This window comes from Salvelinus sp. IW2-2015, linkage group LG1 (assembly GCF_002910315.2).
Source record: "Salvelinus sp. IW2-2015 linkage group LG1, ASM291031v2, whole genome shotgun sequence".
Classification (NCBI taxonomy): domain Eukaryota; kingdom Metazoa; phylum Chordata; class Actinopteri; order Salmoniformes; family Salmonidae; genus Salvelinus; species Salvelinus sp. IW2-2015.
The window spans coordinates 8,307,925-8,323,522 of NC_036838.1; the positions used below are offsets into that span (position 1 = coordinate 8,307,925).

Consider the following 15,598-nt stretch of genomic DNA (forward strand, 5'->3'; position numbering starts at 1 on the left):
TTATATTGTATTTTGCTACCGCCGATTCATTCCGTTATTGTGCGCCCTGAGGTGTGCACCGCATCGGAACCGCTTTGGCGAACTGGGTAGCCAAGCATATAGGTCAAAACTAATACAAGTTCTGGGCATAGCCGTATTTAAACATGGATCTTCATCAACGAGCTTGGTTAGGATGGGCAACTCTGTTTGCCATTGCGTTATCAGTGAACAGTTTGAGCAAACGCGACATGTTTGAATATGGAGAGCAAGCTGGAGACCAACTGTTGGATCAGGGGACCGACCAAACTCAAGCACTTATTTTGAACCAGTCAATGTTCTTCTTCGATGCCGCATATGACACTGTTTATGTGAGTATAATTAGGTTTTATGCACATGCGAAAATAGCAGCTTAATTATACGCGAGAATAGCTGCAAAATATATCAATGGCAAACATGCACAGAGAACCCCTTCCTATGCATCCATTGTGATAGGCTATTTTATCCATGAAAGATAGCTAGCAAAACAGTTACATCCTATGTTCTCAATTAGTTTACCATCTCATGCATGTGCCACATTTCACATCATTCAAAATCTGTTCACAAGTACTCTTTGATGATAATCACATTAGCATAAATTGCTCAAATCCCATGAATTGGGGGGATGAAAGGCCATGTGGAATGTTGCTGGGAGGGTTTGGAATGTCAGTCAGTTCATTATGTGACTGATAAGGCTATCAATGCCCACCTTCATAAACAATGGCTTGGCTTTGTGCCTCCTTATACTGTAGAATATCACATTCCAACAAATCATGTGGTGATGGTTGATAGAGAATGATACATTCATTGATCCACACATGTCTTTAGTTTAGAATGGTTCAGATCTTCCCAAGCGCCTGAAAGTTGCCCAAAATGTCACATTGGCAATTGTCACCCCTGTCATCCCCAAATGTCCATCTCTCTCTCTCTCTCTCTCTCGCTCTCGCTCTCGCTCTCGCTCTCGCTCTCTCAATTCAATTCAAGGGCTTTATTGGCATGGGAAACATATGTTAACATTGCCAAAGCAAGTGAAGTAGATAATAAACAAAAGTGCAATAAACAATAAAAATGAACAGTAAACATTACACTCACAGAAGTTCCAAGCTCTCTCTCTCTCTCCTACATCCTTGTATGATGTATCTACTGCATTATAAATGAATTCCCCCTTTAGCTATGGACCCCAGACAGTGCAGTGTAAGGGTTAATTAACCCAAACAATGACTAGTCTGTTCATTAAAAAGCACTGAGCCCCATTGTTGAAGATTGACAAAACATTAAACCCAGAAGGTCCAGGTAAACTCACCCTATGCCCCATTAGAAAGCTTTGTCTGTGACGTGACCCGCCTTTTGTCGGATCAAAAGACAGAGACGGCACAGAGAACTGATGAGGTCCCCACACAGCAGGACTATTGTGTGATTTATCTCCAAAGAGGCTACAGATTTAGATTTTTGATTTTATTTGGATCTCTTTTAGTCCCCATTTGGACTAATCTTCCAAGAGTCCTTAAACAGAGTGACCTTAAAGCTCAGACACACCGGTATGATTGTCAAACGTTTGTCTGCCGACTGTACTTAGCACCTCTGAACAGTGTCGGTAGTCAATCTCTTTTGTGTTCACACAGCAAAGACCTTGGAAGGTGTCAGCCACACAGCCTTGTTAAAATACTCCAAACCAGAAGGTGGCAGTAGCGTTGCTTGGCAATGCATATCCATGTGTATTGCTTATGGCCTATATTTGAAGCTGCTGTATCTGCGCTAATGTTGCTAGATAACTACAGTACCTGGYAAGATGACGAAGAAACTATTTAATTCACTCTCCATAATCGCATACTGCCAGTGCCAGCCCATAGCAAAATGTTTAGCTAGCTAGATAACATTAGCATATACGCTAGCTAGTACAACATAGCTAGCTAGCTAAGGACACTGCACTAACTTTTTTTTTTAAACAGGTGGGTCAGCTTAATATTGCGGAAAGATTGTTGCTTCCATCAATGTAATTATCTGCATAATTTCCAATCCCACATATATTTTTGGGGTAAAACTATATATCCATATACATACACGTATGCATACATATATACATACACATACCTATATAGATATACATACTTTTTTAAGAATATACCTTTATTATTCAACGCAAACCCTACCACCCTTCCCCCAATTGGAGTAAATTAATAAACACTTAGGCTTCTACCTTCAGTTTATACATCTTATACACATTTTACAGACACAATCTATTTTACAATAGTTATATTTTGTTTGTTTTTAGTCCTTCCTCTATTTCTGATGTCCATCCCATTTGATTTATATTTGTAACTGTGCTATTTCACAAAATTTCTGAACCTATATACATTTTACAGACCCCGTATGTTTTACATTGGTTATCTTGTTATTAGTCCCAGCCTTCAGCTCCATTCAACCCCTCCCATCTATCTCTCAACATCATCCATTTTGGATTTCTATTTGCCATATATTTTTTCAACTGTGCTGTGATGTTTCACAAAAGTACTGAACCTTTCTATTCTCATAGCTTCTACAGATTGTAAATTAAAAATAAACATTTTTGCTAAAATAATTATTATATTATTGATTGATTGACTATGGCTTTTCAAATCACCCAGTATTGCTATCTGCAGCGTTAGTTCTAGGCAAATGTTGCAATTCTTCAGCCATTCCTGGACCTGTGACCAAAAACGAGCTACATATGGACAATACCAAAATAAATGATCTAATGACTCTACTTCCTCACAGCAAAATCTGCAGAGCTGGGAAGATTGTATCCCCCATATATATAACATTCTATTGGTTGCAAGAATTTTGTATAATAATTTAAATAGAAAAATTCAAAGTTTTGAATCCGGCATTGTTTTGCGTATCAATTCATAAACAATGTGCCATGGAATGGGTACATCGAAAATCTCTTCCCAACTATTTTGCAATTTATATGGCATAGCTGTCAGTTTTTKGTTTCTTAAATGAAATTGGTATATGTTTTTATTTATCACACTTTTCTTTAACCTTTTATGTTCTTTAATACAGGGCCGACATACAAGTTCCTTACTTTTTTCCCCTTCTACTTGCCTCTTCCATTTTTGTGGTAATGCTGCAATTAATTGGTTGTAATTTTGGCTAGAGCAGACATTTCCATATGTCTGTGTTAGCTGCATGTGTGACATAACTCCACCAGTCCTATTTATGATACCATTCACTAAAATTATACGTATTTTAAAAATTTCTTCGAAAAAAATGTTATTTTTTATCAATTAGTATATTTGAGTTTAACCACAATATTTGTTGTATTATTTGTTCTGTCTTTTCAGGTGGATTAAACTGAAATTGCAACCAACTTTCTAAGGCTTTCTAAGGAYATTTTGGAGATTATTTCCTTTCAAACAACCGAAAGTGAGCATGTGTAATCTGAATAAAGGGAAAAGGCCATTCTTGAACATAGGATGAGACATTCCTACCAGTTTACTAGAGAACCAGTTTTGATTTAAGTATACCTTTTGTATGACTGATACCTGTAGTAAGATGTCTAATGCTTTAATATTTAATAATTTCTGCCCTCCGAATTCATATTCGTTATATAAATAGGCCCTTTTAATTTTCTCTGGCTTGCCGTTCCAAATAAAATTGAATATATTTTGTTCATATAATTTTAAAAAGCAGGTCACTAGGTGTAGGCAAAACCATAAGCAAATACTGTAGGTAAACTGTGATATGACTAAAGAGTTAATCAGGGTGATTTTTCCACAAATAGACAGGTATTTTCCTTTCCATGGTTGCAAGATCTTATCTATTTTTGCTAACTTTCTATAAAAATKTATTGGAGTGAGATCATTTCATTCTTTTGGGATTTGTATACCAAGTATGTCCACATCTCTGTCAGACCATTTAATTGGTMAACTACATGGTAATGTAAMATTTTCATTTTTTAGTGATCCAATACGTAATATATTAATTATATTAATTAATTATCATAATTTGGTTTTAATCCAGAGAGGATAGCAAAAGTATCTAGTTCCTCTATGAGGCCGTGGAGAGATTCTAATTGTGGTTTTAAAAGAAAACATGAATCATCAGCGTACATTGACACCTTCGTTTTTAAGCCACGGATTTCTAATCCCTTAATATTATTGTTTTATCTAATTTTAACAGCTAACATTTCGATGGCAATAATAAATAGATATGCCGATGGTGGACAACCTTGTTTTGCTCATCTAGATAGTTTAACACTTTCTGAGATGTAGCCATTATTTATTATTTAATACCTAGGGTTACTATACATAACTTTAACCCATTTTATAAGAGAGGGCATTTGTATATAAACTCCAGTCAAACTTTATCAAAAGCCTTTTCAAAATCAGCTATGAAAACCAGGCCTGGTGTCCCCGATATTTCATAGTATTCTATTGTTTCCAGTACTTGTCTTATATTATCGCCAATGTATCGACGATGTAAAAAAACCTGTCTGATTAGGATGAATAATATCTAATACATTTTTAAAATTCTATGCGCCAAGCATTTTGCGAAGCATTTTGCTAGAATTTTTGCATCACAACACTGAAGTGTAAGAGGTCTCCAATTTTTTAAATGGACTGGATCTCTATATATACCACTTGGGTCTTGTTTCAGTAATAATGATATCAGACCTTCTTGTTGCGTGTCTGATAATCTACCATTTATATAGGAGTGGTTAAAACCATGCTATAAAGATCCTCTGAGTATATCAAAAAAAGTTTTGTATACTTCCACTGGTATGCCATCCAGCCCTGGAGTTTTCCAGTGCACTGCACTAACTTGGCAGCTAACACAGGCAGCTGTTTCATGGAAACTAGCTAATACATTGTGATTTATTATAATGCAATACTAGCTTCAGTGGTTAGCTAGCTTGGAGGAAGTATTTAGTGGTGTATGCATTGCGTCTATGCACTTAGCTAGCTACCATCCCATAGCCTACATTGCATATGAAATGTGACTGGCTCATCCCTGGATGTACGGAGAAAAAAGCTGGATGAGGAATGCAAAGAGTGTGCAAAGCTGTCATCAAGACAAAGGGTGGCTACTTTGAAGAATCTCAAATATAAATATATTTTGATTTGTTTAACACTTTTTGGTTACTACATGATTCCATATGTGTTATTTAAAAGTTTTGATGTCTTCACTATTGTTCTACAATGTAGAAAATAGTAAAAATAAAGAAAACCCTTGAATGACTAGGTGTGATCAATTTGATGTTATTTTAAATGGACAAAATATGTGCTTTAAAAAAAACAAAGGACATTTCTAAGTGAACGGCAGTGTATATATTATTATTTTGTTGACGCAATGGAATCATTTTTTTCTGTTTTGATCTCATTTCCTTCTAACACCCCCCCCCCCCCCCCCCCCACAAAAAGCCCAGAATGTTTCAATGCGTGACAGCAAACGGAAGATGAATATCTTTTGCAAATGTTGTATGGCACTGGTGTGAGTTTGTTTAAGATAAATCAGAGTGGCGTTTCCTGCTTGCACATCACCATCGCGGTCTGTTGCGTGTCATCTGTAAGATTCCGCAACGACCTCTAAGGTCTGCTTTCCTCCCCAAACTGCTCCCACACCCCCTTGTGCATTTGGGATTTCCCCTTCACTCTCAATCGCAGTCTGTCGAGCTTCAGCAAATGCCGAGAGCTACCCCTCCCTCCATCCTTCGCTCCCCCGGTTTCTTCCCTCTTCCCTCTCTCCCTCCTCTGATGCACAGGTCGAGGCGTGTTGCTCTAGTCAGTGCCTTTCCAGCTGTCCAGCAGCTGTCTTTGAAATTGCCCCCGACCACACCACACACACACCACACACACACACACACACACACACACACACACACACACACACACACACACACACACACACACACACACACACACACACACACACACACACACCACACACACCAACACACACAACACACTACACCTTCCAGGAGGGAATGTTTAGATGTTGGCAGAGGGGTAGAGGGTGGATATGTATGTGTGAGTGGGGGGTTGGGGAGTTTAATTTGTTCAGTGCTCTGTAGGAGTGGGAGAAGAGTGTGTTTGTCCATTAGTGTGTTTGTTCAGGAAGAAAAACTAATATTTTGGTGTTTTTTTCGACTTGTTATATTCTGGGTGTTATAGTGCATTGAGATGGTCAATGTTGATTCTCTAACTCAGTGAACTTCTGACTAACTATATAATGGCAAGCATTTCGCTACACTAGCAATAACATTTGCTGACCATGTGAATGTGACCAATAAAATTWGATTTTGACACTTTCCTAATATTGAGTTGCACCCCCCTTTTTTGCCCTCAGGACAGCCTCAATTMGTCAGGGCATGGACTCTATAAGGTGTCGTAAGCGTTCCACAGGGATGCTGGCYCATGTTGACTCCAATGATTCTCACAGTTGTGTCAAGTTGGCTGGATGTCCTTCGGGTGGTGGACCATTCTTGATACACACGGGAAACTGTTGAGCGTGAAAAATCCAGCAGCGTTGCRRTCCTTGACACAAACCAGTGCACCTGGCATCTACTACCATACCCCTCTGAATGGCACACATACACAATCCATGTCTTAATTGTCTCAAGGCTTTAACCTGTCTCCTCACCTTTACCTACACTGATTTAAGTGGATTTAACAAGTGACATCAATAAGGGATCATAGCCTTCACCTGGATCCACCTGGTCAGTCTATGTCATGGAAAGAGGAGGTGTTCTTAATGTTTTGTACACTCAGTGCATATTTAAGTGCGCCTTATTTAATATATCAGGCTTTTAAAATGCAATATTGGTGCACAATTTCTACTTAAAATATCAAATGTACGCTAAAGGCACTCTATTCATGGAATGACCCAGGTAGTAATTTTTCAGTGGGAATCTTAAGGATTTATCCACGAACAATGCCATTATTAGACTAACACATCTGTAAAGCTGGACAGGAGGCAAGACTGCTTGGTTCGTTCTCTCTCTCTCTCTCTCTCTCTCTCTCTCTCTCTCTCTCTCTCTCTCTCTATATAATCTCTCTTTCTGTCTAAGAAAACAAGTAGTTGGTTTGTCTTCTCACTTCCTCCTCTATATATATCTCTCTCTCTTTCTAAGAAAACAAGTAGTTGGTTCATCTTCTCTCTCTGTCTCTCTCTCTGCTTGTCTTTCCCCTCAACTGATAATTATGATCCCAAGTGTCTGTATGATGTAACCAAGATGCTGTTCCTGTTCGTGCCTCTCAGGAGAGCTTTAGAGCCTTTACAGCGTTCTTTGCATAACTTTACAGCCTTGAACTTCACAGTTTTCTCTTGGGTGCGCTCTTCCAGACCCAGAGTAAACCTATATTCCTGGACTAAAAAGTCATTTTCTAAGCCCACGTATCCAGATTAAGCCCACTTCTGGATTCTGAAAGCCTACTCAGGGGAGAATGTCAGATTCTCTATTGAGCAGGCTTTCAAAATCCAGGAGTGGCTTAATTTGGGTACATGGAAAGGGTCTCCTAAAGTGATATTGGTAATGCCTACGGTCRGCTTTAGTTTGATGTCCAAGACCATAACCGAAACAAAGAGAAGGGCTTCCTGTCTTTTCAACCCCTGGAGGCCTTTAAGCCAAATTCTTGTCACATTGCAGCCAAGCGACTCCTGCACTACAGGCATTTTCTTCAAGTCAAATACCTGCTGTGAGGGCAGCTATTCACCCAGATGCTTTTGTCATTCATGCGTTCCTTTGGATGAAGTGTCGTTTAGAGACGAGAGCCAAGGGCTGAGCCTGAGAGCCTGAAACAGATGTAGTACTGTAGTCTAGATTCTCCTTTGGTCCAAGCCAAAGGCTATCGCCAGATAATAATAATAATATATGGTATTTATTCCAAAGCGACTTACGGTCATGTGTGGATACAAGTCTCATGTATTTAAATCAACGGTGTTTAGCCTAAAGACAAATATTTCAAATATTATCTGAAATCCTTCAAATAGTTTAGCCAGCTAAATCCCTCCGGCTTTTCAAATTCATTCAACCGGATGGGAGAATGGACTTAACATTTGTTTAGTTCCGCTATTTCTCCTTGTGCCGTAAGTAGTTGTTATCCGCCGTTTTCTCCAGGTAGTTCCACTCTCTCTCTAAAGAGAGCAAGCTAAATTCACAAGTAATTCCAGCTAGACCTAGGCTCAAATATTCTAAGTCTGTCAAGAACTATGTGTGTTTGCTTGCACCCGCCAGGTGCACTTTTGAGACTTATCAATTAGGTCCATTGTGCCAGGCAAGTTCAGTCAAGCACAGCTAAACTATTTGAAAGATTTCAAATTCTATTTGAGCTATTTTTCTTTAGGCTAAACACAGTTGATTTAAATACACGAGACTTGTCAGATGTGATTTGCGTCCCATTGCTTCTTCCGTTGTAGCAAAGGCACCCGAGGCTTATGGCTTTGTTGGCTGGTAGCTAGTATAAAGTATAGACCATATATTGTGTTCCCTACAGGTTATTGAAAAGAGCAGAAGCTCTGAACTATCCATTCAGACCCCAGTCTTACCTACAGGTTATGGGAATTGTGCTCTTTTAGTATTTCTCCACTAGATAATTGTATGTGTGGGGTACAGAGATGAGGTAGTCATTCAAAAATCATGTTAAACACTATTATTTTACACAGTGAGTCCATGCAACTTATTATGTGACTTGTTAAGCTCATTTTTACTCCTGAACGTATTTATGTTTGCAATAATAAAGGGGTTGAATACTTATTGACTCAAGACATTTCAGGTTTCATTTTAAATTMATTTGTAAAAATCGATTAAAACATGATTCCACGTTGACATTATGAAGTATTGTGTGTAGGCCAGTGACACAAAATCTATTTTAAATACAGGCTGTAACACAACTGTAAAAAGTCAAGGKGTGTGAATATTTTCTGAAGACACTGTACTACAGTAATTTACGCAAAAACACAACAGTAAATACTACAGTCTGTAAAATCACTACAGTAAATACTACAGTATAGYACAGTCCGCAAGAACACTACATGAATTACTATAGTATATTAAAAAAAAATTGTACTATAGTTAACTGTAAATACTACAGTATACGACAATAAATASTACAGTATTTATTGTAGTGTTTTTGCAGTGCAAATCAATAGTAAAAAGGTCTTCCTAATGTTCGGTATACTCAGTGTATCACAATACAATATAGGTCAACGACTCATATCCATATTTCACAGTATAGGAGGAAATTCCCAAGCACTGGCCTTAGACCAGTTTTTCTTCTCTGTTGTTTATTATGATTTGACTACACTACAATGCATTCGGAAAGTATTCAGACCCCTTGACTTTTTCCACATTTTGTTACGTTTACAGCCTTATTCTAAAAKGAATTGAATTGTTTTTCTTCCCCTCATCAATTTATAAAAAGTATGTCATAATGACAAAGCAAAAACAGGTTTTTAGACATTTTTGCAAATTCATAAAAAAAACAACAATGGAAATATCACATTTACTTAAGTATTCAGACTCTTTACTCKGTACTTTGTTGAAGCACCTTTGGCAGCAACTACAGCCTCGAGTCTTCTTGGGTATGTTGCTACAAGCTTGGCGCACCTGTATTTGGGGCTCTGTCAGGTTGGATGGGGAGCATCGCTGCACATCTATTTTCAGGTCTCTCCAGAGATGTTTGATCGGGTTCAAGTCCGTGCTCTGGTTGGGCCACTCAAAGACATTCAGAGACTTGTCCCGAAGCCCCTCCTGCATTGTCTTGGCTGTGTGCTTAGGGTTGTTGTACTGTTGAAAGGTGAACCTTCGCTACAGTCTGAGGTCCTGAGCGCTCTGGAGCAGGTTTTCATCAAGGATCTCTCTGTACTTTTCTCTGTTAATATTTCCCTCGATCCTGATTAGTCTCCCAGTCCCTGCCATTGAAAAACATCCTCCAGACTTGACATTTGGCATTCAGGCCAAAGAGTTCAATCTTGGTTTCATCAGATCAGAGAATCTTGTTTCTCATGGTCTGAGAGTCCTTTAGGTGCCTTTTAGCAAGCTCCAAGCGGGCTGTCATGTGCCTTTTACTGAGGAGTGGCTTCCGTCTGGCCACTACCATACAGGCCTGATTGGTGGAGTGCTGCAGAGATGGTTGTCCTTCTGGAAGGTTCTCCCACCTCCACAGAGGAACTCTGGAGCTCTGTCAGAGTGACCATCGGGATCTTGGTCGCCTCCCTGACCAAGGCTCTTCTCCCCCGATGGCTCAGTTTGGCCGGGTGGCCAGCTCTAAGTAGAGTCTTGGTAGTTCCAAACTTCTTCCATTTAAGAATGATGGAGGCCACTGTGTGCTTGGGGACTTTCAATGCTGCATACATTTTTTATACCCTTACCCAGATCTGTGCCTCCCCACAACCCTGTCTCGGAGCTCTACGGACATTTCCTTCAACCTCATGGCTTGGTTTTTGCTCTGACATGCATTGTCAACTGTGGGACCAATCAAGTTGTAGAAACATCTCAAGGTTGATCAAGGAAAACAGGATGCACCTGAGCTCAATTTCGAGTCTCATAGCAAAGGGTCTAAATACTTTTGTAAATAAGGTATTTCTGTTTTAAATTTTTTATACATTTGAAAAAATATCTAAAAATCAGTTTTTGCTTTGTCATTATGGGGTTTTGTTTGTAGATTGATGAGGATTTTTTTGTCAATCAATTTTAGAATAAGGGTTGTAACGTATTGGTTACTTTTATTTCTTATTTTTCTTTTGGTATTTTTCTTAAAACTGCATTGTTGGTTAAGGGCATGTAAGTAAGCATTTCACTGTGACGTCTACACCTGTTGTATTTGGTGCATTTGACAAATAAAATTGAATTTGATTTTGATCAAAATGTGGAAAAACGGAAGGGCTCTGAATACTTTCCGAAAGCATTGTATATACAAAAGTATGTGGAAAACCCTTCAAATTAGTGGATTCGGCTATTTCAGCCACACCTGTTGCTAAAGGGTGTATACAATCGAGCACAGAGCCATGCAATCTCCATAGACCACTGGATCTCAATCCTGGTCCTGGGGACATTTTTGTTTTTGCCCTAACACTACACAGCTGATTCAAATGATCAACTCATCATGAGGCTTTTATGATTTGAATCAGGCTTGTAGTGCTAAAGCAAAAATACAAATGTGCACCCCTTTGGGTCCCCAGGACCAGGGTTGAGAACCACTGCCATAGACAAACATCGGCAATAGAATGGTCTTACTGAAGAGCTCAGTGACTTTCAACGTGGCACCATCATAGGATGCCAACTTTCCAACAAGTCAGTTTGTCAAATTTCTGCCAGAGCTGCCCCGGTCAACTGTAAGTGCTGTTATTGTGGAGTGGAAATGTCTAGGAGCAACAAGGGCTCAGCCGTGAAGTGATAGGCCACATAAGTTCACAGAACGGGACCGTCGAGTGATGCAGCACGTAAAATCGACTGTCTTCGGTTGCAACACTCACTACCAAGTTCCAAACTGCCTCTGGAAGCAACGTTAGCACAAGAACTGTTAGTTAGTCACTTCATGAAATGGGTTTCCATGGCCGAGCAGCCACACACAAGCCTAAGATCACCATGCGCAATGCCAAGCATTGGCTGGAGTGGTGTACAGCTCGCTGCCATTGGTCTCTGGAGCAGTGGAAACGCATTCTCTGCAGTAATTAATCACACATCACCATCTGGCAGTCTGACGGACGAATCTGGGTTTGGTGGATGCCAGGAGAAYGTTACCTGMCCGAATGCACCAAAATGTAAAGTTTGGTGGAGGAGGAATGATGGTCTGGGGATGTTTTTCATGGATCGGGCTAGGCCCCTTAGTTCCAGTGAAGGGAAATCTTAACGCTACAGCATACAATGACATTCTAAATGATTCTGTGCTTACAACTTTGTGGCAATAGTTTGGGGAAGGCCCTTTCCTGTTTCAGCATGACAATGCCCTCGTGCACAAAGCGAGGTCCATACAGAAATGGTTTGTCGAGATCGGTGTGGAAGAACTTGACTGGGCTGCAACGAGCATTGACCTCAACCCCATCGAACACCTTTGGGATGAATTGGAACGCCGACTGTGAGCCCGGCCTAATCGCCCAATATCAGTACCCGACCTCACTAATGCTCTTGTGACTGATTGGAAACTGCAGCAATGTTCCAACATCTAGTATAAAGCCTTCCTAGAAGAGTGGAGGTTGTTATAGCAGCAAAGGGGGGACCAACTCAATATTAATGCCTATGATTTTGAAATGAGATGTTTGACAAGCAGATGTCCACACATTTGGTCATGTAGTGTATAAATAAAGCAGTCAGGCCTTGTCCAGGTTGAACTGCTCCTAGATCAGTAGGGGGAACCTCAGAMATCTTTCACAATAGGGGGAGACAGATACCGCATGTTCCCTGGGGGGGAGGGGAGGAAGCCTTAACTAATGTGAAGGAAGGGTCATGGCATGTTATGATTCACTGGGCAACTATTTTCACGAGGACCCTGACCGTGCTGGAAAACCGGATATTTACTTAACCGAGTTTGCAGCAGGAGAGGGTTCACTTGAACATGTTTTCATAGCTACAATCGCTTACCATTGTCAAAATTCCTAAGATTTAAATTCTAGTTGAAGTCATCATGATAAAATTTACTTTCTGAACCCCACAGCCGGTCATTCCCAGCAGTTTTGGGGTAAAAAGTGACAGGATCTCCGATTGTATCATGGACATTGACAATTGCGACTTCTACCACACTGTGGTTCAAAAACATCATTATCCAAAAACCTATTTGAACTGTAGGCTATATTTAACTTTGGCGTTATGAGAAAATCTTGARGTTGCAGAAAATTCTGCAGAAAAACGATCATTCATGTCTTTGCTGATGATAACACATCTGCGATAATCCAATCCCAGATCAACACCAATGGCTTTCTGGCAGTAGAAGAACCTAAGGTGGAGTCTGAGTACCTGGGAAAGATGCCTGCCAGCTTCGGAATGATAGCGGCTTTCCTCGGAGATCTGGACAACAGCGACGGAGTGGGGAAGGTGTACTACCGGCAGGACAGCAGGCCCTCCGTGCTTCTCCGGACCACTGACCACATCAGCCAGGCATTCCCTCAGGACGACGAGATCAAGCCCACCCACGCCTTAATCATCACATGGGAGAACGTGGCGGCGCACGGCTCGCCTGGCCGAGGAGATGGGCTGGACAGAAAGGTAAGGAGGACCCTCATAGATTGGCCTAGATAGGGTCATATTCATTTTATGTATTTTAAAATATGTCATTGGATATATTGAATTGTTGATAAACTTGTTTTAATGCAACGTTGATATGGATWGCATTTGAAATTATAATTTGACACCATCTTTTCTATCCACCTAATATGAAGTTGCCTAAAACCCATACATTGTACAATGTAGTTGCAGGTACAGTATAGTTAGAGTGATATTACTCATGGTCACATAGTCCTTCCAACTGTGTTACCTGTTTGCAGTTTTTGTGGTGGGCTACATAGATTTTTTTGTTACATATTTAATTCACTCTACCAAGCCAGACTCAAAGGTAGTGCACTAAAGAAGTAATAGGGTGCTAGGACTCAGTTTCCCTCTTCTATCTTTTCTTTCTATCATRTAGAGAAACACCTTCCAGCTGGTGGTGGCGTCCATGGCGTCCGCCTCCTACGCCATCTTGTTCTACCCCAGGGAGGGGCTGCAGTACATCTCCACGCCTGTGGCGGGCCAGAGCGAACCAGTTCACGCCGGTTTCAGCCAGGGCCTGGTCCAGCCCTGGTTCAGCTGGAGCAGCAGCCAGGGGCCCTACTACCGCATCGCCACCGATGACGAGGCGTCCGTCAGACAGCTCTCCGAGTAAGTTGATTGGTTGGTGGATGGGTTGATTGGATGATTGATTGATTGGATTTCTATAGTGCGCTTCCAGATGCTCCAAGAACTTTACATAGGCTTAGTAAGTGTTATTCATAGAAAACTTGGTTAGGTTTCTGTCATTATGTTTAAATATTTWTATTTTTTTTAGTTTAATTATTATTTTTTTACCCCCTTTTCTCCCGATTTTTCGTGGTATCCAATCGCTAGTAATTACTATCTTGTCTCATCGCTACAACTCCCGTACGGGCTCGGGAGAGACGAAGGTCGAAAGCCATGCGTCCTCCGAAGCACAACCCAACCAAGCCGCACTGCTTCTTAACAACCCGGAAGCCAGCCGCACCAATGTGTCGGAGGAAGCACCGTGCACCTGGCCCCCTTGGTTAGCGCGCACTGCGCCCGGCCCGCCACAGGAGTTGCTGGAGCGCGATGAGACACGGATATCCCTACCGGCCAAACCCTCCCTAACCCGGACGACGCTAGGCCAATTGTGCGTCGCCCCACGGACTTCCCGGTCGCGGCCGGCTGCGACAGAGCCTGGGCGCGAACCCAGAGACTCTGGTGGCGCAGCTAGCGCTGCGATGCAGTGCCCTAGACCACTGCACCACCCGGGAGGCCGTGTCATTATGTTTTGACCTGGTATTTGCATAGTTACATTGCATTATGGTAATTATGTAATGATTTCAATAACCTGACATATGCATAAAGCTTCTTCATAGAGGTAGGTCTCATAATGATCCATTCTGTCTTCCGCTAGGGAGACCAACTCAGGCAGGCGTGGTGTGTGGGTGTACGAGATCGGCACCTCTCCATTCTTCTCCTCCATCACCCCAGGCCAGGTCACCAACCTGTCCCCGGAGGAGGGCGTGGCAGTTGGGCAGGTGGAGCCCGTGCCAGAGTTTCCACCCAGAAACACTGGAGAACAACAGGAGATTGAATTCCCTCCCTACGAGGAGGAAGAGGAGACACCTGAGCCAGAGCTGCCCCCAACTGTCCACCCGGTCCAGTACCAGCCCAGATACCCTGTTGCCCCTGAGCCGCCCCAGCCCAGGTACCCTGAGCCAGTCCAGACCAGCTACCCTGAGCCGGTCCAGACCATCTATCCTGAGCCGGTCCAGACCAGCTACCCTGAGCCGGTCCAGACCAGGTACCCTGAGCCGGTCCAGACCAGATACCCTGAGACGGTCCAGACCAGATACCCTGAGCCGGTCCAGCCGGCCCAGCTGCAGCCACCCCACTACCAGCCTCAAACCCCACAGGTGGTGGTCGTGGATGAAGATGATGCCCTTGATGTTGATGGTAAGCCATGAAAGAAACGACAACAATTGAATCTGTGTCTGAAATAGAATCCTAGTCAAGACTGCCATGACATAAACATTGGTTTAGTTTAGTTTATTAGGATTCCCATTAGCTAATGCACATGCAGCAGCTACGCTTCCTGGGGTCCACATAAAACATACAAATACATGACAAAGTACCGAACAGTTATAGACAAGAACAACATAAGATATTACATTAAATTYGAAAAATGTAAACAGCTAAGTTATATATAGGAAAGACACCAAGAGACAACAAAAATACTATTTACACACTATTCATATTCCGACAGTACAGTTAAATTAGATGTTTAGAAAGAGGAGAGGTACTGTGATACATTTTTTGTTAGTTTTTTAAAGCTAATCTCGGTTTTGCCTGAGTAAGCTCTGGAGGCAGAGCATTCTGAGCGACGCATTAAAT

The 15,598-nt window shown here is 41.5% G+C and overlaps 1 protein-coding gene across 2 annotated transcripts in view; it reads left to right on the forward strand.

Moving 5' to 3' along the window:
- Positions 1–15,598, forward strand: part of LOC111960436 (nidogen-1) — a 58,432-nt gene continuing 42,834 nt past the window's right edge. Inside the window, exons 1-4 of one of the 2 annotated variants that reach the window (XM_023982486.2) lie at positions 1–347; positions 12,893–13,195; positions 13,614–13,846; positions 14,619–15,160. In XM_023982486.2, the coding sequence (XP_023838254.1) occupies positions 144–347; positions 12,893–13,195; positions 13,614–13,846; positions 14,619–15,160 (1,282 nt within the window). In that variant the 5' untranslated portion in view covers positions 1–143. The remainder of the gene's footprint in view (positions 348–12,892; positions 13,196–13,613; positions 13,847–14,618; positions 15,161–15,598) is intronic. The other variant, XM_023982473.2, reaches the window with a different exon arrangement.